The 26,938-nt window shown below is 36.1% G+C and overlaps 1 protein-coding gene across 2 annotated transcripts in view; it reads right to left on the minus strand.

The window, feature by feature from the left end:
• Window positions 1-26,938, minus strand: part of GABRG2 (gamma-aminobutyric acid type A receptor subunit gamma2) — a 77,686-nt gene that overhangs the window by 24,572 nt on the left and 26,176 nt on the right. For both annotated transcript variants that reach the window (XM_068697753.1, XM_068697752.1), the window contains exons 2-6: window positions 23,454-23,602; window positions 21,758-21,825; window positions 20,543-20,763; window positions 14,949-15,031; window positions 14,139-14,276 (exon numbers count right to left, since the gene is read on the minus strand). In XM_068697753.1, the coding sequence (XP_068553854.1) occupies window positions 14,139-14,276; window positions 14,949-15,031; window positions 20,543-20,763; window positions 21,758-21,825; window positions 23,454-23,602 (659 nt within the window). The remainder of the gene's footprint in view (window positions 1-14,138; window positions 14,277-14,948; window positions 15,032-20,542; window positions 20,764-21,757; window positions 21,826-23,453; window positions 23,603-26,938) is intronic.

Consider the following 26,938-nt stretch of genomic DNA (forward strand, 5'->3'; position numbering starts at 1 on the left):
TCTCGAGAAGCTAACGTTCCCACCCGGCAAATACAGCACTTCTCTTCCCCAGTGCTGTATGCAGCAGTGGGGCTCCCTGTGTGTTCAGCTCTGCCTGCCCCATTCGCCAGCAACTTTGCCATTCATATCTGCATACAGCAGGTGGGAGAGAAAGAATAGCTGGTGCCAACAGAGCATTTAAAATACTTCAGTACAGTGACAATATATATATATACATATTAATGACTAGTTTTACCATGGAAATGACAGCAGTGTTGTTCCCAAACTACAAGTCAAAGGGTTCCCAGCCAGATTAATCTTAAACATTTTATTATTTCTAGTAGTAGTAGTTCAAAAGAAGATGACTGATGGTAGTTTTTGCAACCTGGTATATGAGGTAAGTTCCTTCCTGTTTCTTGATCCTAACATCAATATGTGAATAACTTTTTAGGCAAAGCAAAGTGAATGTTTGAAAATATGAACACAGCTGTAAACTAAGTTCTCAAAGCAGCTCTTGGTGTGGTAAAATTTGTTGTTTAGTTGTATTACCATGAGGTAGCAACACTGATTTTGGACTCCAATTTTACTATAAGAGAATTTATATCAAGAAGAAACAAAGCTTGTATCCCCCAAGTTTATTTTCCCAAGAATTACAGACCTGCCATATTAAAAATTATTAGCCCTCATTGCCCTTTTCTAAAAGGCTAATACTTCATTTCAATTTATTTTTATAGAGTGTCTTTTAAGTTTTGTGCTTGGGTGGTACCTGTGACACTCCATTCAGATAGGAAAATTAATTATTATCCTATATTTATCTTTGTTTTTGGCTAGTGAAGTTGGAATTTATTTGCCTTACTTAGTGAAGTGTAGACTCTCTACATGAAAAATCTTTAGCTTGTGCTGAATTTCCTCCTCTTAAGAGGTGCTAGAGTCAAATATTATTTTGAGAACTTTTGCTATGCATTATTTTTGTTCCCCCCTCAGGTGTACTAGAGGATCTTCATACACTTGTTCAGTGACTATTAGAAAATTACTATTTCTTTAATTCACACACCAAAGACAAATTGTTTATCTGAACTATACATAAGATGATTTCCATTTAAAAATATTAGGCTGAAAACTCGGTTTTCCAAAAGCCTCCCAGTAGTTTCCCGATTTCAGTTTAATTTCTAATGTTCTCATTGCAGTATTTTTGCTCATAGACCTTGAGTCCCATCTGGGGCCTGAAATTGCAATGGCTTGTGAAATTTAATTAAAAATGAAACAAATAACAAGTAGGGCTTTTTTTAGAGCTTCAAATCTGGTACTGATTAAGCTTTTGGTGAAATTTAGAGATGCATATTGCCTTTTATCTTGTTCCTGTAAGAGAAATCAAGGCTATATTATCTCAGAACCTCATTGTTTATAATTCTGAATGCACTGATCAATTGTAACTATCAAGACAGAAGTTGAAAAGTGTCAAAAAGACATGTAGAGGGATCAGAAAGACTGTCTTATAATGCCACAATGCTGTTTTCTGCAGCTGCTCCATACATTTCTCCTGCCAAGAAAGGGTAAGACAAGAATTTGGTCTTGTTAGACTCTAGAGAAACTGAGAGAGCACCTGTGAGGAATGCTTCAGCTGCTTAAAAAGCTTAAATTGGGATTTGCATGTCCATTAGGCAGTAGGGAATTCTGCCATGAGATACTAATCTGCAAGAAATTAGCCTCCTGCTCACAGAACTGTTCATTTTTCCTTTTTAATTCTTCCTAGACAAAATCTCCTATCACACTGTGAAACAAAAATCCATTTTAAACTTTTAAGAAGGTGACCATAAGAAAGAGTAGGGCCAGAAAGAAAAAAAGAAATTGAGATTTTTTTCTTCCCAGTTTATCAGCCTCATCAGCAAAGCATTATTTCCAAGGGGTATGGTTTATCCTGGAGCCACCTACTGAGGAAGGGGTGGACATTAAAGCTGGCAAACTCTGCAGGGGAATGTCTGCTTGTGGTCGCTTTTGTACTGAATTGTTTCAGAACTTAACCTCCAGGAGATGTGGTAACTAAATCATGAGGATACAATGATTCATCCCCCTGCACAGAACAGGCACTACCACCTCAAATGATGCACTGACCAGGCGATCTTAGATCAGCCAGCTGGTAGGAAGCTCAGGGACAGTCTTAGTCATTACCAAGCTCTGAAATAAGGCTACCATGACTGCTGAGACTATGTCCACACAGAAATTGCCCTGTTCTCTGGGGGATGGGAGGTTACCACCATGCCTTTTCTCTCTGGAGCGCTGGTGGGATTTGCTCTCCACATACAACATTCCACAAGTTGACAGAAATTTACTGTTTCTGTATTCCAGTATCCAGCATGTTGATGTTTTCCTTTTGCACTTTTCTTCATACTTATTTTTCTTCTCTGACTTAGTTTTCACTATTTGCTAGTAATACATTCTCCCCGGAAAGTTCTCTGCTTTTCTTATCAACAGGGATGCATGCTGTCTGCGAATTGACAGATATTGCAGATATCCTATACCCATACTTGAAAGACTTTTTTTCTGCATTATTGCTAAACCTACTGCTACTGTTTTCAACAATTCTGAGTTAAAAAAAAAAAAAAAAAGGCAAAAGAAAAATTTTTGCTTTTCTTCAAATTCAATAAATTTTTTTTTGTTTTTTTTTTGTTTGTTTGTTTGTTTGTTTGTTTTTTCCAGAAAGAAAACAAATGGTAACAGTTTTACAAGAACTCATTTCATAGAACAGATCCCTAGATACATAGCTGAAGTGTGACATTGTGTTCTCATAAATTACCCAAGTTATTTATGTTATTTTTTTAAGAAATTCAGTTCCAAGATGTTGGTGTTTTCAGTTACGATTTTTTTTACCTTTTTTTGATGATTTCTAGTAGCAGAACAGTAGTTTGCTGCAGTGATATACAAAAGGGCATTTTAGTAAAATACAAGAATGGTAGGAAGGATGTGGATTTATTTTGTTTTAATGAAAGTTACTAGATAACAGTAGAAAATAATCTAGGAAGTTGTTACTAATTATTTATTGACTATATGTTTTTGTCTTTTGATTACCTAGAGAAGGGACATTAAGAAAGGTCAAATAGTTACTTCTATGTGTAATTTGAATGGGCAAAGTGTAAACTCGTTAGGATTTTCTGAGCACTACAAAGTACAAGACTTTGTTGTTGATGTTTGTTTTTTTTTTTTGATATTTTTTTCTTGACCCATACAGTCACAGAAGATAAGCAACCCTATATGACTGTTACTAATAAAATACAACTCTTTAATTCCTTTTTATGCTCATATTCTCAAGGTTAAAAGAGAAGTGATGAGATTGAACCAACAAGAACACATTATTTGTAATAGTCAATTTTTTTGATCATTCCATCAATTCTTAGAACTATATACAAGAACAAACAGTAATTTGACAACTCGTTTCATGATCATTCCTGATAATTAACACTGAGACACACAAAAGGTTTATGCATAATGTCTTGAAAAATATTTAAGATTTTCCTATGTAGAGCATGATACAAGAAAGAATTATTACATAAATTTTATCCTGCAGCTCTTTGGCTTTAATTATGCAGTCTGAGAAAGTAGCAAAGAGCTTACTTAATAAACTGTATCGCTTGTAGAGATAAGTGTCATATTTATAGCTTCTGTAACGTGCATCAAAATGAGGACAATTATGTCTTGCTTAAAAAAAGGCAATACTGAAGCACACTATTTACAAGTAAGAATTTATTTTAACAATACAAATGAGGGGGTTAATGTTTATTAAACAAAATGATAATGACAAATATACGAACATTACAACCATCCTTAGTGCTATGCTACAATGTTCCTCTGTGAGAATGTGCTGTCAACATTATAAAATTGTTCTATGGAATTGCAGACCACATGTATCTAAAAATATAAGTAGAACACTTACGATCATAAAGTCCTGTGGAGAGTGTTATTTATTTCTACTTACTGCACATTTAACGCCGTGGTTTATTTTCTTTTTGTTTCTCCTCTTTTATTTAACATACCAAATTACAAATTGAAGCTTACTAGTATTGTCTTTAAACTTAGTGGTGTTATATTCGTTTCATTTGCTTTTTAAGTCAGATATTTGGCTGGATTTGAGAATTATTAGCTCCCATTACTGACATCTGACTCTGATAGTCCTGTTTCACTGTCTTGTGTATCCTTCTTCCAATCAGACTTACAACTTTATCTATTCAAATACAGTGATAACCTCCCTCAACAAAACAGCAATTTCGATAAATAGGTTGCTGAAAATGTAATGTAATGCTATGAGATTGAGAAGCTAGAAAGTGCGCTTGCAAACTGAAGGGATTTAGCTGCACAAGAACAGTCTTTGAAGCATATGTTTATTATTTAGGACATGCATGTGCCCCAGGCAAATCCAAACTTTTTTCAAATGAGCTATTCCTACACTCTACAAATTATGAACATTAAACTGTTATCACCTTCAAACATCCTTCCTGAATTTGTTTTTCTTCCCTGAGAGAACAGGAAGGTAATAAGGAAAGTGAGACTAAAGGAAAAAAAAATGAAAGAAATTATCTGAAAATCATTGTACTACAAACATATTTTCTGATCATAAAAAGGGTCTGGAAGTGAAGTACTGGTGAAAAAATCAAGCATCAGTGCTATGCTGACCAATTTACAGGTTACAAAGATTACTTCCTGACTTTATAGCTGAAAGGCTGAAGTGCTTGGGAAACCTCCAATTTATTACAGGATTGCTTAAAGTTTAATTATTCAAATAACACAATAAAATGTTTGTTTAAATCTATAATTGAAACATACCTATTCACTATGAAGAAAACTACTAAAAATGCTTAATAGTAATTTATTGTGATGCTAAAATAATTGTACATATATGTTTTTGACTGCTAAGCTATACAGTGATTTGTTATAATTAGATCTGGCATCAGTTGCAAAGAGTGGCATTACAGTGATTTTCTCTTGAGATATTGCAACAGTTTCTGTGAAAGTTAACCAGTGGATGAGGTATGATGATTTTATTACCAAACAATAATTAAAAAAGAGACCTTGGGTGTTAATATTATTTGTGTCTCAGAGTAATCAGTACCTATGTAAATATATTCACAGATATACTAGTGACATCACAGAAATTTGTGTACTAAGTTGCTTGTAGGAGATGCTTTAAGAACAAGGATTACTCTATTTACTGATTTTGTCATAAAATAAAATAAAATTAATAAAGTTTAAATAACATTAACAAAAAATTGATGTAATATTAGCAAAATAAAAATTAAATAATATTAATAACAAATATTAATAACTACACATTGTTTTTAGTTAATTTACTTTTTCCTAAAATATCAAATTATTTTCTTTCTCTCAAATAAACAAATATTTTTCTTAAATGTACTGTTGTATTATATCCCCTCAATTTTGTTCCTTAGAACAAAATTTCTTGCCTTTAGCATCTGAGCTTTTGCAATTGTCATGCATTTGGTTTAGTGGAAATGCTGATAGGGTTCCTTATTCTCTGGTTCCTTGCATTAATCCTTTTTATCCTTACCTAACCTTTCTAAAGCTCGGTTTACTTTGGAGCAAGCCATGCTTTCAGTATGGCAAATGTTCAGAAAGACAAACTTGCTTTCAGGAAGATAAATGACCCCCAGGAGTCTTTGTTCAATTGGGAAATCAAGAGGTTTCTGGCTCCAACAACCCTTTTCTTCAGGGACAGTCATGATTTCACTTTGCTGGGGTGACTCAATTGACATTACTAAGTCTAGGAAAACCAGGATTAAAAGAGCTGAATTACTGTCACTGGAATGTTAAGAAGGCTTTAAAACATTCTCAAAAGATAAAAAGCATCAAAGACGCTTTCAACTCTATTTATATTATTAGTTGGTGAACTTATATGATTAGCAGGTGAACTTGATTGCCTAAACCTGAAGCTATATAGATACAAGTCTGAAGAAAAAACTCAGATTCTTTCAGTCCATAGGAATTTAAAATATTCTGATTCCATAAGAATAGTCTTTGTTTGTTTTGTTTTTCCACCCATTAAACCTCAAAGATCTAACCTGTCACTGTAACAGCAATAACCAAGCTAAGTCCTGGTGCTCCAGATCCTTTTTTGCATTAACACCCAAGCCCTTCACTCTCAGTTGCTACTTCCATGGCTTGGCAGTTCTCAGTGCTTAACCATCATGCTCTTTCCAAAGGGTCCTACAGCAGCTAACAATTTTAGGAAAATGCATTTCAAATGGGTGCAACTACACTTGTTAAAGACATGGAAAAGTTCCTTTTTACTGTGGTCAAAACTGAACATAGAATAGAAAACAAGGCCAAAACTAGCTCTTAATAATAAGTATTACTTGAATCCAAAAGCTTGCTTGTTGGACATGTCATTTCCATTGAATTCTCTGCTCCCCTGCCTATACTGTTAAGGTGCCATGGGTTGTTTTGCTGTCACAAGGGTGGGTGTGTAGTCATTTCAAAAACTACATATCAGATGATGGAAAAAGTGGTGTTTGAATGGATAAAGGAAGTGGAAAGGCACCTGTTCAGATATTCTCAGGTCTCTAGAGGTGCTACCAAGAGCTGAAGTGGTTGGCATAGGAGAAGAGACATGAATGAAGTTGACTCGAATTCTTCACAGACATCCCAGGAGAGGACTCTGTCCCTCCTGCCCGTGCTCATTGCCCAGTTCCACAGAAAGCTTTCAGCTTGTCCCTGTCTTCTGGTCTGTCTCACAGCTGCGATATGGGGATAAATGGATCTAAGGGGTTGTGAGTTAGCAGTTCAGAAAAGGTGTGCGTGCATAGGTAGGTTTTGGTTGTCTACACAACAGGAAGGAACCAAAAAGCCTGCTTACCAAATGAGCTCATTTATGCAGTCATGTGAATTCATCTATGAATACTCATTTGCCACACAATTAACCAATTTGGATGAAAAAAAGTGGAGAACACAATAGGTATGGGAGAGAGGGACTTGTACTACATCTCTACGTTTTGAAGACATCATCCTGAGAGGTAGACTGTTTTCAGCAATCTTTTCAGCGTAACTTCAGCAAACATTCATTAATTGCTATAGTTTGATGAATGACTGAACAGACATGAGTATCTGGCGTATTTGAGAAATGTTTGTTATTTATATTTCTTATCCTTCATAAGTAATATGCAGGCATAGTTACCTTACCTGTTTTATTCCCTGACAGCAATATTAAACTTGTAAGTCACCACCAAAAATACTCCTCCTCCTCACAGATCATCTGTAAGTATTCATAATGGTGGTACATCAAAGTTAAATAACTGAGTTTATTCTGGATTTGTTTGTTTGTCTTTTTTCAAATAATGATACACTAGGTATGGCACTGTGAAATAGTGGTTCATATGAGTAGTTCTGCATTATTAAAACAAGGGAAAGTTTAAATGTCAAAAGAAAAAAGTAATTTACTCACTGGTGCTCTTTCCAGAGAGGTGACAAGAATATTTATATTAATAATAAAATCTTAACATTTGTGAAGGATATCTTAAGAATATTAAGGATATTAGCTTGAAGCTCTGGGTTTCCTTGGAAGCAGCAAGCATAAAAATAGGCCTTTCTGATTGTTGTGTCTGCCTGCTGCTTTAAATGTTTCACTCTTTTACAGAGAGTGTCAGAGAGCAAAAATGTGAAAGGTAATAATTTCATATAGCTTTTCAAAAAATTAGAATATTGAGATAAATACCCTCCAAAGCCATCAGGAGAACAACAAGGATACACAGGACAAGCTAAGACACTGTGGGCTGAGTTCTCTGACTTACAGCTTACATCATAGTTTTCTCTGCAAATTTAAACAAAGTATGTTTAAATTCCACCAAAATCCAAATGTGGGTATAGGTATCTTGTGCTTATTCACTAGGTCAATATCTTTAGACAGGGAACAGTTTTTGAAAGGCAATGCCACATGCTGTATTCAGCCTGTATTGGGCCCTGGAACAGTGTGTCGGGCTGGCAGAGACTTCTAAGCATGGTGGAAATCCGCCTATGGGCATGTTTTAATGCCAGGCCTATTTCCCAACGGGGGAAATATCTTCAAATTTTTTATGCACTTGTCTCATCATATTTTGACTTAATAAAGAAATATAAGACAAGGTTCCTATTTTTTTCAGAGTGCTATGCGACCTCTGGGGACTGCACGCCTGCCAACAGTTCAATTCATTATAATACAGCATTAAGATAAAATATAAAAGTGTACAAATATGTCCTCTTCCACAAAATAATAGCCTTGACCACATTTTCCTGATAAAGCAGAAACCTGACCCAGATGTATTTACATAGTTAAATCGATGTCTAACAAGATAAATATTTAATTACCAATTTGATGCTTTTTATCAATTATGAGCAATACACAATCTCTATTGCACAGCTCTGATTAGCTGTGCAAAATACAGAACTGAAAGAAAATAAAATGGAATTTACAAGTGTTGGCTCACCAGTCTCATGGATTCTGTTCGGCTTGTTAAATTGCTGTTTATTGATTATACTTATAATGCTGTGTATCTAACTAAAAATTCAGGACTGGCTCTGTGACTAAGGTATATGCAATATCTGGTTTAAGAAAGGAAATACCCAGTCACAGAAATGGACTTGGAATAGCAGAAGCTCCATCTCTCCTAAATAATTACACATTTAAAAACTTTGGCATAATACAGTATTCAGTAGCAGGATGTCCATTCAAAAACACTGAATAATCAGTAGAACTGCATGTTGTGCATTAATTTTATGAAATTTGTTGAAACTTATTGATTGAAAGAGTCCTTTCCTCTTGGTCTGAGGTAGGATCGCTATATTTCTAGCCTGTCTTGTATTTCATAAACCCTTTGATTTTAGCATTTCTACAATCTTCCTATGCGTCAGTGTAAATTATTATTATGGTTTTAAAAGAGTGTTTTACTCTCCTGCCTAAATCTTACTTGATGAAAAGCAGCTCATTATTTCTTCCCTAACCCTAAGTGAAGAACATGAGCATTAGCTCCTTGATCACCAGTTATTCTTTCTTCCAGGCTAGTCACATCCTTCCAAATGTTTGCATAGGTCATGTTCTCTAAACCCTTTACTTACTACCATCTCCTGCACTCCCCTCACTTTCTTATAAGGCTGCACTTAAAGTCAAACACTTTTTTGAATTAGGAACAACAACTTCACATCAGTTTTTCACCTAGTAGAACAGATATTTCACTCAAATTTATATACAGCACTTGGGGCCATGAATCCCAGAAAAAAAAGTAGTTTTTTTGCAACAGTATCACATTCTGTATCCTGGTGTATTTTTGGACTTTCTTTCTCTCTTGCTCTTTCTTGCTCTATCTTTCAGCAACTCCTGACTTTTTCATATTTGTGCATTTTATTATTTCCTTAATAGCATCTTTCACTCTTTATTTTAAGTAACAAATTTCAGATTTTTGAATTTTCCTATTTTATCTTTTTCACAAAGTGCTACATCTCCCTGTTTGATAACACTCACTTGTGCATTCTGTATTACAGATCTCGTACTTCTGCATCGCTTGTTGCATTGCAGTAATAATCAGAAAGATTAAAGCTTATCTTTCTTGTTAGTCAAATCAGAGGTGAGAGAGTTGCGTAGAAAAACTTCCTTGAAGTGCCTCCTAAGCTATAGACATTTTTATTCTCTTACGTGATTTTGGCTACACTCTATAATATTTTCATTTTGACATCCAAAGTGAAGAAAAGTGGTGGACTTGCTGCACTGTTTTCTAACCACATTTTTTCCCTGTTTTTAATCCATGGTGAATATGAAAGGTCAGAAATTGAATTTAAGATAGTTTTTAAAGCAAAGCCAAGAACTATCATTATTTGAATTACATGTGGTGTAATTTGAATTACATGTGGTGTGCAATACGAAAAGAAAATATTGAGGATGGGATGAGAATATTGAGGATAACTTGTGTTAGAGCTGTCATTTTTGTTTTTATCTTTATTATTATTGCTTGTTATATAATACAACTTGTTTTCTGTGTTAACTGTCCATTCTCTGCCACACTTATGTTTTAGATTTGTAACATGTAGAACACATATCTAATAGATCAGACACCTTTAAATAACCAAAGGCAATATCATGAACTCTGAACATGTAAAAGAAAAACAGCTAGGTGCCTCAGCATTAGGTTTGAGGTAGGATTTTGTAAAATACATAACAGATTGCTTTGTGAGGATTACTCATGAATGTATCCATCTAAACTTTGGAAAAAACAAACAAACAAAAAAAACACTACTTTTTTTGTCCCCAAGACTTTCCCATTAACTTGTTCATTTTTTATTGAAGAATCTCAGTACCATTCAGGGAACGGGACCTTACACTGTGAGCCAAAAGGTCACATGACAATTGATAGTTTCTGAGTAATTGATCCAAGATATGGATCAATTTATGAATAATATGAAAATATTATGAAAAATATGAATATATGAAAATATTATCAAAATATGAATCATTTGAGCAATGATTACGAATGCAATTCAATAATACAATAAATCTTAAAGCCATCTCAGTTTATGTCAGGTCAACTGTAATATTTTACATAACTCAAATAATATATTTTAACATTCATTTTATTCCAGAGAATCTAAGCTTAATCACTGCTGTTTACACAACATAGGTGGTAATGCAAAGGCAATAAATATATACTGGTAATATATTGTTAATTGTAGAGACTATCTAACAATTTCAATTAAAAGTTCATGGAGCAGTGACTTGAGAGTTACATTTTCTTAGTGGTTTCTCTTATTATGGACAGCAGATTCCATTAGCTAAGTCATGTCTTATTGCTTGGTCTGTGACTTTCACAGAACATTAGTCACATTGGGATGTTCCGTGTGGAAAACAACAAGCTGATGATTCTGAATGGCTCACTTCAGAGAGACAGACAGAATAGTTTGTCTTTTCCAGTTTGCCTTATTTTTCCACCTTTGTCTTATTCTAGCTCCTTTTTGCTGCTGTTATCAGGGTTTTCTAACTAATAGGGGGCTGAATTCCAACATCTGGCCCTTTCAGTTAGTCTTATATTTCTGCACTGGTTGCAAAGGAAGAGCTGCAGACAAATGTCACCTCAACAAGTTCATCAGATATTAAGGAGCTTACACTCATCGGTTCTTGCTTCCCTCTGCCCTTAACTCAGCCCAGATCTTGAACATTCAGCTATGACATGACAGAAACAGAATAGCAGGGAATTTTTAGTGACCAAGTCTCATCCATCCTTTCTGATTCTCTTCTCTGCTCCAGTCATTGGGACAGCATAGCCCTCAAGGACTTGGACGTGTTAGTAACTGGGAGACAATGAGAATCAAGAGTTTCTTTTAAAATGGAGTAAACATAGATATGGAAAGTTGACTCCAGTTTCAAATACCTTTACACTACCCCAGGCTCCTCCTGTTTTATAACTGTTCAGTCTCATACACTAACATCTTGTGTTCAGGTTTCACTGGGTTCTGTTGTCACCTAAATTTAGTCTGTGGAAGAGTTGAGGGAATTACAGTACAGTCCTCTTTCTGACATCTCCTTAATCTCCTCCACTGTGCCTAAGCTCATATCTCTTCCAAAGCATCATCAGTGGGACTGTCATTAGTTTGTACCTAAACTCCATTATCCACAGCACTGCAATTAGTTGCATAAAGCCTTGTGACTAATTTTGGCTATTTGGGTATTCAAACTCTTGTGTAATCAGGCTGTACATAGGTTGCAAGTAAATCTAATAGCTTGGATTATTTTTCTTTTCTTTTTGGGCAGCTCTGTATATGTCAGAGTAATTTTAGGTATTTTCTCAGCCCAATTTATTTTTTTTTTTACCTAAAAATAGAAATATTGTACTTAATATAGTTCCCAGCATGCCAATAAGGCATTTAGGTAAACAACAAACAGTTTTTGGGCCCTGCCAGCTTTATCACAATATTTGTAGGAGGTAGACCACATTCATGACAATCTCTTGTTTTATTCCCTTCACTTTCTCATTATTTAGATTCTGCACCTGGATCAAATTTTCTTGCATATCTGCAGTCATATAAACCAAAGAGTCAAGGAAAATCAAATTTAAGATAACCACAGGACAAGAAACATACACAGGATTGTTTTCCAAGTTTTTGTACTCAGATCTTTAGAGTAGGTCAGGATACTGAGTAGTTCTCATGAGCACTTCTTCTTAGGGGTTAAGGGATGTCTAGAGGGACTCTGCTTTAAAGGACACGCTAACTGCTAATCACTTATTTTTGTTTCAGCAAACTAAAAGGTATAGTGTATGTCATCATATTGAAAATTACTGGTACAACATGATTGATGGTAGTGCTACAAGCTTGAATTGTTGTTCCCTGAAAAAAAAAAAAAAAAGGCTTTCTTTGCATGGGAAACTATCTTTTTTTCTTTCTGTGCTTCTCTGCTTATTTCCCAGTATGTGCTCACTTCACATTAAGAGAACATTAGCGTGCTTTTGATTCACCACCATAAGATGTGGATATGAAGCTTGTAGTAGGTTAAGATTTTATTGCTTTGTATTTCTGGCCAAAATAAGTTTATCAGAGAATCGCTTAAACAAAAATAAATAAATAAATAAATAAATAATAAGAAAAGGAGCAAATAAGGAGAACTCAAGTTATGGCTGACATAAATCTAGTGATCAGCCAGTGCAGGATGAGATCTTAGACCACGCTTTAGTTTACTGGTGCCTTTTGCGCTGTGCCTGCTGCAGGGGCAGTCTGAGGTGTGATGCATTGCTGTTTATATTTTTGCTTTGAGATCAGCTCCACCATATCATGTGTAATGGTAGTTATTAGCAGCTATGGCTCCCATGCACACTGCTATCTTGTCCTCTTTTGCAACTGTATTTTTATTTCCCTGGGAAAATGAGAAAGGTCGAATGCTTTCTTGAATAATTGACTAAATATTTCCTTCAGATAAAATGCCAGAAGGGGTCACAAGGCAAATGTGGCTACTGCTTGGAGACTTCATTCTGTTTTTTCCCTGCTCCTAAGACCAAACATGTCATTGGTGCTTAATATCCAGTGATTCAGGAGGTAGAAGTTGAATTAATTCTCAAACTATTTGTTTGCATTCCAGTATAATGCACAGCAGGCTGCTCTCAGCTCTGGTGTTATCTCGCTCTCCTTTTGAATATAATAGTGATGCTGACCTTTTAGAAATAATTGTGTTATTCTTTCTAACAGATCGGGATATTTCTGTAGTCAAAATAAACACAAATGTCTGAATTTAAACCAATATATTTGCCAGAACAATAAAATAAGGTGAAAGTCAAAAGAAACCTGAAAAGAAAAACTGCTTTCATTAAAGTAAGAAATCAAAGACAAGGGATACCATGCATGTACAAGAATATTAATATGTAATTCTTCTTTGCATCCTTTCTCATATTCAATGATTTCCTTTCCACTGACAAATACAACAATATATGTCTAGAATAATGTATTTTCCTGCTTAGCTAGTAGGGTTAAAATTGCCATTTTTATTAAAATCTAAGTCCTTCCTCATTTATCATTTTAAATTCCATTACTTGTTTCCAAGGAGATAAAAATATGCAGGAAAATCATCTGAGACTCTGGCTTGCAAGACTGTTCTCTTTAATGAGAGCTGAATGTGCCCTGTTTTAAGGAGAAAAATACACTTGGAGCTGCTGTAGTAAAGAGGATAGGACTTTGAATTTCGTTTCTGTCCAAGCCTAACTTTCTGCTTCTAGGAGTTTGGAACAGAACTGTAAAATATTCAAACCAATATCAGATTATTACTTGGAGGCTGTGCTGTTTTCTATGCCGAAGCAGGCTAGGAAGTACTTCGCTCACTCACCTCTTGCAGCAGTAGCTTTATTCTGCCAGTTCTAAGCATTTCTTGGAGGACAATGCAAGAATGGACAATCGGCAACAACTTTTCTTTCTGTGAGTTTCTCTTCAGAAATACTAAACCCTATATCTTTTCTGTGAAGTGCTAATGCCAAGTTCCAAACAGTCAGAGATTTCCTTCTTTCTAATTCTTTTAATATAATTGTAAATAAATTGTATTTTTATTATTTATTATATTTTATATTTATATTTTATTATTTTTATTATAACTATTATTATTATTTACAATTGTAAATTGTAAATAAATGTGATAATAAATAAATTAGTTGTCTTACCTGATGTGGTCTTCACTACCTCAGTTGTATTTCTTAATCCCGTAAAGGAGAACTGGTAAAGCCTCCAGGACCTTGTGTCCCCCACCTCCACTGAGCTGCGCTTCCATTGGTATATAATCTCTTCTCTTGGGTAGCCATCTTATTGCGAAGGAAAATACAGAATGCTTTGTTTCATAGTCATTGCTAGGATTTTAATGTATTCTGGGGAGTAAAAATACTATTTTCTATTTCTGGAAAAAACTGGAGAAGCATATTGCAAGTAAATTATATATATGCGTGTTATTTCCCTCAAGTTATATAGTAGTGCCTTTTACTTAATGTCACATTTTAGTTATCATAAATTAAAATAGCATGTGAGGTAAAGTTTTCAAAAATGAGTTTTTCACTTGTTTGCCCCACCCTTTATTTATAGTCAAAAACTCTTCAGCTGGACACAGAATTCATTCAACATGAATGCAAAAAGCCAAACTCTTAACTCATACCATTGCAATAGTAGAGCAACCATGTGCAAAAAGAAAGTGTCAGGCCACAAGGCTTTGATGCTGGAAATAAAAATGTCTACTTTTATGCTAAGATATAAGCATAAATATTAATAGCAGGGGTCCCAGAAGTCACACGTGTTTTATATAACATTTTTTGTGAACATATGTGATCCATATACTTCAAAATAATGTCAAAATAAAACTGAAAACTATCACATTATGTCTAGCTAAGAATATAACCTATCTGGCACTAAGTATACAAATATAATTTTTTAATAAATAGTTCAACATTGGACAGGAAAGAGTTATCTTTAAGCATGTTACTTACAGCTTGAAAATTCCAGGGGGCAGGAATGGGCATCCATTGGGAAGTTGTGCAACTGTAGCTGACACTCGGCATCAATAGTCAGCCTGAGGAGAAAGAGATAAGGTTATACAGAACACACCTGAGAAGTTTGTACTGAAAGCTATGTCATGGCAAGTAAAACAAGGGTGGTTACTAGGGTGGAATCTGACTATGAAATATGCATATATATAATGAATATAGAAAGCAAAAGTAAATTATTGATACGGATATATTAATTTGGCTATTCCAAATATAGGAAGACATGCTTATTGATAAGCAGGTCTGTTGTTATTGTGTGTTTTTTTGTTTGTTTGTTTGGTTGGTTGGTTTTTAGTTATTTTGGTCCTTACCATCTACTGTACAGTACAATGAGATATTAAAAGTTCTGTTCCTATGCATCTGAAATGGCAGAATTACTCATGACTGGCAAGTCTTTGAGTGGATACACAGGTTTTCTCCTGAGCAGTGACAAGTCTCTGTGTCACAACATGCCATAATGCACTAGGGAAATGTATTTTACATATATATATATATATATATATATGTATATATATATATATATATATATATATGTATATATATATATATACTATTTCAGAAATGATGTGTAAGAGTCCAATTTTAGACATCTGCATCCAAGATAGCCATCTCAGCCATCTTTACATCCAGTGAAAAGAAAGGTGCTCTGGGGATATACTTCACTGCATTCCAAAATAGACATCTGAATTAAATTGGAAGAGGAATGCACCAGGAAGGTTTTTCTCTCCACTGACTATCATGAAAGTCTCAATTATAACTCAAGTGATGTAGGTGCTATAGATATTCATCACACAGACACATGTACTTTTGGAAATCCAAAATTAGATTAGATGTATGCCCTGCTAAAAGCTCCACAATTTTTCACCAAATCCCTTCCTTGCTTCTAGCTTACACGGATCCCAGTCCTGACATGAGCTGCATGATACATGGGCTGTAAGCAAATAACCCATAAGAAGAAAAGTCTGTGGACAGGAGGGAGGAGGTGGGGAGGGGAAGAAGTGATGTTTATTTGCTCCTTTTGTTCATATAAAAACTATATTTTTTGTTTGTTTGTAGTGTTTTTGTTGTTTTTGTTTTTGTTTTTTCCTCCTGGTTCCTCGGTGTCCAAATGAGCAACTCTGTGAGCTGAGTGTGCTTCCTGGTTCATGCACGTCAGTGCTGTATGCAGATGTCTCCCTGAATCTCCCACTGGGTGGATGTGTGTGTGTGTGTGTGGATATGTGTGTTATAGAGGAATGCTGTGGCTGCTAGTCAACAAGTTAATATAGTCAAAAGGAAACTTTTCTACATTAGGGATTTAGGAACAAAACTCATTTCTCTTGATACGAAGGGATAATGTGTTTGTGACACAAAAGGAGAGATAATTCTGTGTGCTAAGAACATTGTCCATTCTTTCTCTTCTCATTTCTATCATCTTCAGTTTCATTTGAAGATAATTATAATATGGAAAAAAAAAAAAGTTCTTCCTTTAAGTGTCTTTTCTCTGATAAACAAATTTATCATTGTTAATGGGATGGAATCAGATTATGCTACTGTTTGTTTGTTTGTTTGTTTGTTTTTTCCTTTTGTTTTCTCTTGTGGAATTGAGTAGATATTCTCTAGGACAAAGCACCACCAAGCTTTCAATATTGCCAAGCATGGAAACTTCACAACCTCACAACCGCGCTAGGCAACCTGTTTCATGGTGTGTCCACTTTCTCAGTAAGAAAGCTTCTTATGTTTAACCAGAATTTCCTGTATTTCCATTTGTGTTTTCCAGCTGGCTGGCACCCAGTCTGTTCTAATGCATAGGGTTATTCATCACCCAATACAGGGCTTTACATTTTCCTATGTTGAAGTCCATGAGATCCTTCTTGGCCCATTTCTCCAGTGTGTCGTGGTCCCTCTGAGTGTCAACACAACCCTATGATATACCAAACACTTCTCCCAGTTTTGTATTACCTACAGACTTGCTGAGGATGCACTCTGTCCTATTGTTCAGGTAATTAATGAAGACGCGAAGGTGTTAAACAGTATTGACTCAGCACCAAACTGGGGACTACACCTCTAGTGGCTTCTTTCCTTCTTTCATGACAGTGCTCACAACCCTTTGCACCTGGCAGCTCATGAAGTTATCCATCCACTTTGCTGTCTGGTATTTTAGCCTGTGCCTGGTTCTTCTCCACTGAGGGTATGCCTCCCTTGCTCCAGGCTTTCCCACTCATCTTGGAAACCTGGGATTGCTGGAGGTTTGTCTTACCAGTAAAGACTGCAAGGCAAAGGCAACCTTGTATTCCCAGGGAAGCTCATGGAGCAGATTATCTTGTGTATCACACGGCACTTACAGGGTAAGCAGGTGATCAGGCCCAGTCAGCATGGGTTTATGAAAGGCAGGGCCTGCATGACGAACCTGATCTCCTTCTATGACAAAGTGATGTGCTTGGTAGATGAGGGAAAGGCTGTGGATGTGGTCTACCTTGACTTCAGCAAGGCTTTTGACACTGTTTCCCAAAGCATTCTCCTCAAGAAACTGTCTGCTCATGGCTTGGACTGGCGCACGCTTCGTTGGGTTAGAAACTGGCTGGATAGCTGGGCCCAAAGAGTTGTGGTGAATGGAGTCAAGTCCAGTTGGAGGCTGGTCACTAGTGGCGTTCCCCAGGACTCAGAACTGGGGCCGGTCCTCTTTAGTATCTTCATTGATGATCTGGATGAGGGGATCGAGTGCACCCTTGGTAAGTTTGTAGATGACACCAAGTTAGGTGTGTGTGTCGATCTGCTCAAGAGTAGGAAGGTTCTGCACGAGGATCTGGATAGGCTGCACCAATGGGTTGAGGTCAACTGCATGAAGTTCAACAAGGCCAAGTGCCGGGTCCTGCACCTGGGGCACAATAACTCCAAGCAGAGCTACAGACTGCGAGATGAGTGGTTAGAAAGCTGCCTGGTAGAGAAGGACCTGGGAGTGATGGTTGATAGTCAGCTGAATATGAGCCAGCAGTGTGCTGAGGTGGCCAAGAAGGCCAAGAGCATCCTGGCTTGCATAAGAAGCAGTGTGGCCAGCAGAGCTAGGGAAGTGATTGTCCCCATGTACTCGGCTCTGGTGAGGCCGCACCTCAAGTACTGTGTTCAGTTTTGGGCCTCTCGCTACAAGAAGGACATGGAGGTGCTCGAGCGAGTCCAGAGAAGGGCGACAAAGCTGGTGAGAGGTCTGGAGAACAAGTCTTACGAGGAGCGTCTGAGGGAGCTGGGCTTGTTCAGCTTGGAGAAAAGGAGACTCAGGAGTGACCTTCTTTCCTTCCTCCCTTCCTCCTTTCATCCCTTCCTCCCTTCTTCCCTTCCTCCTTTCCCCTCTTCCTTCCCGCCTTCCTTCTTTCCTCCCTTTCCCCCTTCCTTTCCCCCTTTCTTTCCCCTCTCCCATTCCCTTCTTCCTTCCTCCCTTCCTTCTCCCCTTCCTTCCCCCCTTCCCCCCTTCCTCCCTGGGCTAAAGTTTCACCACGGGAGGTTTAGGTTGGATGTTAGGAAGAACTTCTTTACCAAAAAGTTTGTTAGTCATTGGAATGGGCTGCCCAGGGAAGTGGTTGAGTCACCATCCCTGGAGGTCTTTAAAAGATGTATAGATGTAGAGCTTAGTGATATGGTTTAGTGGAGGACTTGTTAGTGTTAGGTCAGAGGTAGGATTAGGTGATCTTGAAGGTCTCTTCCAACCTAGATGATTCTGTGATTCTGTGTGATATTCCTTGCCTTTTCTGTGTCCCTTGAGACCAGGTCTCCATTCCCATTTGGCAGCTCACCCACATTTTTCCTAGTCTTCCATTTGTTGCAGATGTATGTGAAGAAACTCTTCTTTATGCTTTTATGTCCCTTGCTGGATTCATTTTCAGATGAACTTTGACTTTCCTAACTCTGTCTCTGAGAGCTTGGACAGTGTTCTGGGTCACCTGTTCCAGCTTCTGCCTATTGTACATTTTCTTTCCACATTTGAATTTTGTCAGGAGCTTTGAGTTGACTCGTGAGACCTCCTTGCTTAATTTCCTGCTGGTCAGAATGGACTGCTCTTGAGCTTGGGGGAGCCAATAAAAAATCAGCCATCAGTCCTGGAGCCCTCTTCTCTTCAGCCAGGATTGCAGATTTGCAATGGTACTATCACATTTCATTTCTGGATGAATCCTAATTGGTGCTTGCTGTGACTCATCTAGACAACTAAACATACATAAATATTGGCTAACTGTTTCTAAGATCTATCAAATATATCTCTTTCTAATGAGGGAAACAGTGGTTTGAAGAAAAAGGTTCCAAGTCCAGAGAGATATTGGTATAGCAAAGTCCAATTTAACATTTCAAAAGTGAACCTGCGATATTCTTTATCAGGCTGACTTTGATTTGCACTGGATTTCAATTCCAATCACTCTCTTATATCTTCTGGTGATGCAATGTGTAATGAATGCAAAATAACTATGAAATAAGACTCCTTTTTGTAATTCAAACATTTACAGTATTAAAAGATTGTCTTAAGGAAAGATTCAAAACTATTAATTGAAATGCTAATGAATATACTGTCCTGAAACTTTCTTTTTTGCCACCCAGCAAAACAAAAGCAGAAAATCCATAACAATTTGAAAACGTAGTTTAAAATTCAGAAGGTCTTAAGCCTGATAATTTTGACTGTACTTTTATTTTAAATTATAAGGTCTCTTGAACAGACACCTCCTTTATCTACATTTTACATACAGCCAAATATTACACCACATTAGAAAAAAAAAATGCACCTAGACTTTCCACATTTAGGAAATATATTATGATAATTGGGAATGTGTTTTTTAAATTAGTAAATGTTGCATATGCAATATTTAGAAGTAGGCATGCATATAACAATTATTTACAAGACTTATAAGGAAAATCTGTCTCAAAAGAAAAACTATTCAGGCAAGTGAGAAATCTGGAGATGAGCATACCAAGTTTAGTTTGTTAGGTATTGACCTAAGTCATAAATAATCAATCTTAAAAAGAGAATCATTATTTTCATTAGATATTTGAGGAATGAAATATTTTCTCAGGTAGAACTTCATCTAGCTAAGCACTAATCAATTCAGAATATGAGGCTTCTGGTGTTTGCAGTACCTCATTTCTAACATCTATTTGATTCAAGGATATTTTGAATTTTTTAGTTTAACCTAATAAAGAGGTAAAAGACAGTATGGACCAAACTACTGGTAAACAATAGTACATACATGAAAATGAAGATGAATTACTATAACCATGCTTATATTCTTTTAGTATAGAAATGTAACTATTTGTGAAGGAAGACAGAAAAATCTATAGGTAGAAATGAAACCATTTTACTTTATCAATATCAAATATATCGCATTAAAAATAAATAAATAATAAAAAAAAAAAAAAAACAAAAAAAAACAAACTTTTTTTCCTTTTTCAGGGTTGTCCACATAAGTAACAGGAAACAACTCTGTTTTTTCCTTTGGATTAAGGTCAAGTGACTTTAATTCACAGGAGCCTTTTCTTTGGTTTTCCCTTGAGAAGTTGAAATTAAAGTCAGATGTAAATACCTCAGTGTGTACAACACTCTGCCGTCATTCCAGATCCTGAGCATCCTATTAGGAGTTGTTATCCAATGAGCATCAGCTTTCTTGGAATTTCGGAAAAATGTATCCGGTATCCAGATCTTCCCAACCATGTTGCTGTTTAATCTGAGCACTTTTATAGTGCTGTTGAACTTCAGACGTCTGTCATACCACGTTTGGGCGAAAAATATATCAATTGTATATTCCTGTTGTGTTAACCAGAAATACTGATGAAAACATAGCACTCAGCATTTCACATTACTCCTGATATGCTTTCCTTAACTTCATAAGAAAACAAACAAACAGATGTGAAATAGAGAAAATACTAGAAATGATAAAAAAATTTTTTTTGTGTGTGTATGATTTTTTGAGGAGATTCTTTACCAAAGACTGTTGTTAAACAAAACAAAACAAGATCATTTTTTGTTTGTTTTTGTTTCATTGTTTTCCTGCTGACAGGTTGACCTAAAATAAAATAGAGTTATATTTGTATTTACCTTTCTGATTCCGTGTCCCCACACCTTAACCCACACCTGATCAGGTTAGAGAACAATTTACTTATTCCCTTGGATCTAGGACAGGTAAGATTTGAAGTGATTTGGCTAACCCAGTTGCCTGTGACCCTCCCCAGTTAATGTCAGAAGTGCTGTAGTCTTACTTTCCCTGGTAGCCAGTCAGCAGCCAGAAACAGCAAAAGAAATTGTAGAATGAAAAAGAGCGATGTAAAATTTCTTGCTACGCTTGAAAACTATTAGAATGAAGAACACATTGTGGTGCTAAGGCTAAATCACTTTCCATCAGCTATATGAAGATAGAATTAAAGTTTTCTTTATGGAACTTTGCTTTTAGGATCTGAGCTTTTTCCTTTTATCTCTTGGTGGCAGGAGTAGCAATATCACCGGTGAATGCCTTTGCTTGATTTGTAGCAATTTGGAAGGTCAGTCCTGTAAGAGCTAAACTATCAGAAAGCACTGCAGAATACGGCACATGGATGTGCAAAGAGATGTTAAAACTGTTATTATTCACAGCTCAGTTTTGCTGTTTCATATAGACTCATAGTTCATGCAGTCCTTACATCTATAGTAACAATAAGCTTTTAAATAATATAGGTATAACACAACATTAAAATTAATGGAAACCTTGTAATGCCAAAAATTCAACCTTGAACATTGTAGGAAAATGTGGCAATCATTTACCTACCATATTAATAGCATTCACTGGCCCAATGCTATTTACATACATGTCAGTGTGAATTACTGTTGGTTTAACTGTAAGAGAAACGACAAAAATCACTACCATGAATGAAGGTCAAAACCAACTGCAAGAGAATGAAACAAATTAAAAAGATTGTTTTAATACCTCTGTTATATGGCTATGGTTGCCTCACATTTAAATGTGCATATCCAATAGATAAATAGATAAATTTACAGAAATTTCTCCAGCTTGAAATTAGTTGATCACACTTTGAGACAAATTCTTATACAATATATTCTATCAGAACATATTTACTTATGATATGAGAACAAATACTGAAACTAGCGTCATTACTTTAGTGAGTCATATCTCAGTGAATATGTATATTTTGTGTCAAATCGCAGCAACACATCTGACAAAACACTATCAACGGAAGGAAATTTATTCCTCTTACAATTTGTTGCATCACCCATTTAACATTATAATGCTGAATGCAATGTGACTGCTGTTGTCTGCAGAGATGCCTGTAGATAAGTAACAATTTCATGAACCCAAAGTAATATTAATACTCACAGCTCTAAAGCAGGAACAAAAACAGTTGCTAGATTAATTTATTTTGAAATTACTGTAGCTTTATTGTTCTCAAATACCCTGACTAAAACATATTTTTTTCCTAGATGTTTTTTTATAAATGCTTACTTTTTCTCTGCTCTTTGATGTCGTGAATTCAAAGAGTAAGGCACAGTCCTCTGTTCTTTAGACTACTCGCATATGATGAAGGTTAAACATTCACATTTTCACTCATCATGAAATGTCCTTGGTTTATAAGCCTCTATAAACTTGTTAGAAACAGTTTCTTTCATTAACCTTGCTGTTCTATGCATTCCTCTGCCTGCCTGCTTCATCTGTGAATTCTCTTTGTGTTTTCCTATAATCTTACGTCTGTATCCTCTTCCACAGAGGTATTGTCTTGCTGTTCTGTACACACATAGGGCCTTCTATCTACTCAGGAACCCTCATCTCTCAGGTTCCTCAGTAATCAATAGAGAGGTATATCCTTGCAAAAGTTTTTTTTTTGTTTGTTTGTTTTGTGTTTTTTTTTTTTTTTTTTTTTTTTTTTTTTTTTTTTTTCCCCAGTTAAATAAGACTTCTGTTATGAGTCTGAGCTTGGGTGTATAGACTTTTATAAGTTGTGGGGGAAATCTATGGAAATCAAGTCAATCTGCTTGATTGCAGTTATCCTTTGTGAACCCTTCTTTCTCACTGTCTCATTTCCCAGTCACTTCTTGACCTGCTGAGCAGAGACCCAAGGGGACAGATTGGAGCTGGGACAGGGAGGGTCAGGCTCAGTGTTAGGAAAAGGTTCTGCACCGAGATTGTTGTCAGTCACTGGGACAGGCTCCCCAGGACAGTGGTCACGGCCCCAAGTATGACAGGGTTAACCTGCAAGGTTACAAGTGTCCTGATTCAGCAAATCATGATGGTTTTGTTAGGTGTCTTAGGCTAGATTTAGCAACCTTAACAATTTATGTCAGGTTCCAAAATCATGGGTACTTTTTGTGCCAGTGATGTTTTACTACATCTTACTTTGTTTTCATAGCAACTTTCAATGGATTCTGCTACCTGTGTAGTATATATAATATGGTATGAAAAAGCTTTCTCTTCACCACTCAAAGTTGGACTAAAAAGAAAACCAACATACCTCCTATGTCAGGTCTCAACTTGTTGTCATATCCTTCTAGCAAGCCGTTTAAAATAAGAGTGACATCACTCTCATGAACTTTGGGAGTCAAAACCCAAGTCTTATTTGAAGTATAATCTTCATAATCATCATCTCCCTTTTGGGTGGAACTGTAAAAACAAATAAAAACAAAGAAATGCAAAGCCTTGAAAAAGATGAATTTACAGGCAACCTCTTTGGACATGGACAATACACATATAATTCTGGTTTTAGTAGTACTGTACAAAGCATTGAAAAGTAGCCTGCTTTATAAAAGGAGACTCACAGTAAAGATGTCACATAATAGTTGAGGTTACAGTTCACTTTAGCAAAGTTTCCTTTTAATACAATTGAGATCACACTGTCTATTTGAAGAAGCTTCAGTGCTTCTTACCTTTGGCATGTCTATTTTTTCTCTCACTGACTCAGGTTGGACCTCTTATAAAACAAATCTATTTGTCATTGTTATGTAACTCTCCACCAAAATATCCCTTAGTATGTACACAGTGTTGTTGCATTAGTTTCCTTTGGGAGAACAATTTGATGGAACACATTACTGACAAGGCCAATAATTAGATTCATTCAAACATACTGTCATACAGCTTTTCTCCATTCTGATGAACTTGAGCTTATTGTTCATTTGGGAAGTTCAGCATAAGTTTTTGCTGGTGTTTTTGTTTTCACTTTTGCTAAGCAGAACCCAGAGAATAAAAATAGTCTACTTCTTTTTTTTTTTTTCCTCACATTTTATTTTATTTTATTTTATTTTATTTTATTTTATTTTATTTTATTTTATTTTATTTTATTTTATTTTATTTTATTTATTTTATTTTATTTATTTTATTTTATTTTAATCTTCTGCTACTGAGCAGTATGGCAACAGATCTAGTAAAATTCAACCATCTTAGTGTGGTAAAAGGGCAAGTTAGGCATCAGAAATGTGTAGACTAGCCTTAATGGATGTTTTACTTTCTTGAAATGTGCCTCCAGTTTCCTGAGGAAAACATAGAATCTAATTTACTATATGGCATCAACAGAAATTTTCATTTGAGAACGTCGGTGGTAATCAAAGCTGAATGGTGCTAGGCAAATGTGAGGTTTTTATTTTATTTATTTATTTGCATAATATGCTAGTGCCCTCCTTTCCTGACCTGCTTCTATGACAAAGTTTAAACACTGCTGGATATTGAAATTCTTAGTGATATTACAAATGTATTAAGCAAGACAGTGGGTTTGGGTATGAGTAGGTTAAAAGCAGAAATTTTCATTAATATTCCTGTGTCAGCCTGAATCTCTACAGTCTCTCCTGTACAGCACAGAAGTGGGAAAGAGTGCAGAGAAGCAGATTTTATGGGGTCTGGAGCTCATGCTTGACACGTGATTGAAAACAGACATAGCAGACCATGCTTATGAGTGTGATAGAAAAGGAACAAGTAGTCCCAGATGCTAAGAGAACCATTCTGCTAATACAGACCTTCTCTCAGTCGAGGTCTTGCATGTTCCTACCTACAGCACTATACTGATGCATCCTGATCAGACCTACCCAGCATGGGTGGCCAGAGGGCTTTCCTGTGCTGAGCGTTCGGAAGCTGTAAGCCAACTGCATAAATACAGCTTAATAAGGAAAGAGGCTTTTGTTTCTGTCTTCCCTATGAACCTAGCTTGACAGAAAAGAGCCACAGCACCTCTTCATATAAAGCTCTTTTTCCTAGGAGGTGCTGAAGGCACAGAGAACTTGGAAGCAGCATTGCACTGTGCATAAGACACTAGCAAGTAGGAATTAACAACATGCACGAGAGAGCAAGTCTTGCATTACGTTGAGTTGAGCTTGCTAGTGAAGCTAGATCGATTTATGCCCTCAATGTTCGTACCAAGTACCACTGACTGCAGCCTCCAGGCATCACCTAACCCATCCTGCATCAGCATTAACATCTTGGAGCTTCAGCTTTCCAGATCAAACAATAGGCAACCCAGCCTTCTGTCTTTGGCTGTACAGACTGAACCTGTAATGTATTACGGGCAATCAAAGGCTGAGTTTTAACAGGCAATGTGCTATATAGTATTCGGCTGGTACTAACAAATGGACCGGGATAATTAAATCAGTGAGGGAAATGTGTTTATTCAGCTGTCCGGGGTTCAGAGATCTACCTGCAATTCAAAGGAACATAACTGAAGCAGAGTTCTCCCTCCTGAAGGAAAGGAAATCCTTCTAAATAGAGTCATTGCAAACAGAAGGCATTAGATTATATGTTTTTAGTCTGCAGAGTAAATAAATAAATAAACAAAACCTTTATGTAGAAAACCTTTACACCATACTCCTGTTGTAAAACCAGTTAAACATGCCTTCTCCAAGAAGAAATGTTTTTCTAAGTGGAAAAGAAAAAAAAAACAAAACAAAAACAAATCAAATACCTCCTTTCACAGAAACAATGAGTCTGTGAATATGAAGGTGCTGAAAAAACATCAAAAGCTAAGCAGCTAGTTAGTAGAGTCTGGTATACTGCACAGTGTGAAATCAGAAGATGGAAAACCTTGTGCTTGTCTGGGACACTTCTCAAATCTACAACAACCTTATTAAATAGCAGCTTGAAGGCACTAAAACTTGCATTTCCCTTTCGTAATGATTTGTAGGAAAGAAATAGCTATCTGTTTGCTCATCTGCCATCCCAAGCCATTTTGGCACTCTATATCTCAAAACACAGCAAATGTTTTATGAGATTAGTGTGAAAGAGAGGGAAGGGAACAAGGCCAATGCAACTAGGGAAAAAGGCCACTGAATTCCAAGTGGATCATAAGTCAACATGGATATCCAGTTGCATAAATGTCTGTGTCTATAAAATTGAATACCAGCAAGAGCAATCAGAGGTGCATCTATATCCAGATGGGCAGGGCTTTAGTTGTGCAAGTGCCATTAATACTGATGAAAATATAAGGATAAAGCCCTTTTCATCTCCTTAAGACTTTCAGATCAGTCTTTCTCATTATATGACCTAAATATTGCAAGTGCTTTTGATGTCCAGAAAAAAAAAAAAAAAAAAAAAAAAAGATAATGCCCAGATTACACTTAAATATGTACTGAAATGTATTTTTATTTTTGACTGCTAGACATTTTCAGGTCTACCAATAGAGGTAAGCAAAACCACATCCGTTTACCTATTTGCAGATTATAGTACATTTTTTGAAAGTTAGCGTTTCAGACGCTGATGCAAAATCTCATTCTGAGATACTCCCACTTCTCACATTAGTGTTGTAACAAGATGTGTGCAAACCAATCTGCTGATATCCAGTTTTCCTATTTGTAAAACATGATTCAAGGGTGTCAGAATATGAACTTGAGACTTCAAATAGTAAAGAAATTAAAGGTTAGAAGGTACTTTTAAATTTAGAAGGTGCTTCTGAAGGTCATCTGGTCCAGTCCCTTCTCAGTTTGCAATATGGGCATGCAAGAACCTTTCATTGTAATTACT

This window comes from Anas acuta, chromosome 14 (assembly GCF_963932015.1).
Source record: "Anas acuta chromosome 14, bAnaAcu1.1, whole genome shotgun sequence".
Classification (NCBI taxonomy): domain Eukaryota; kingdom Metazoa; phylum Chordata; class Aves; order Anseriformes; family Anatidae; genus Anas; species Anas acuta.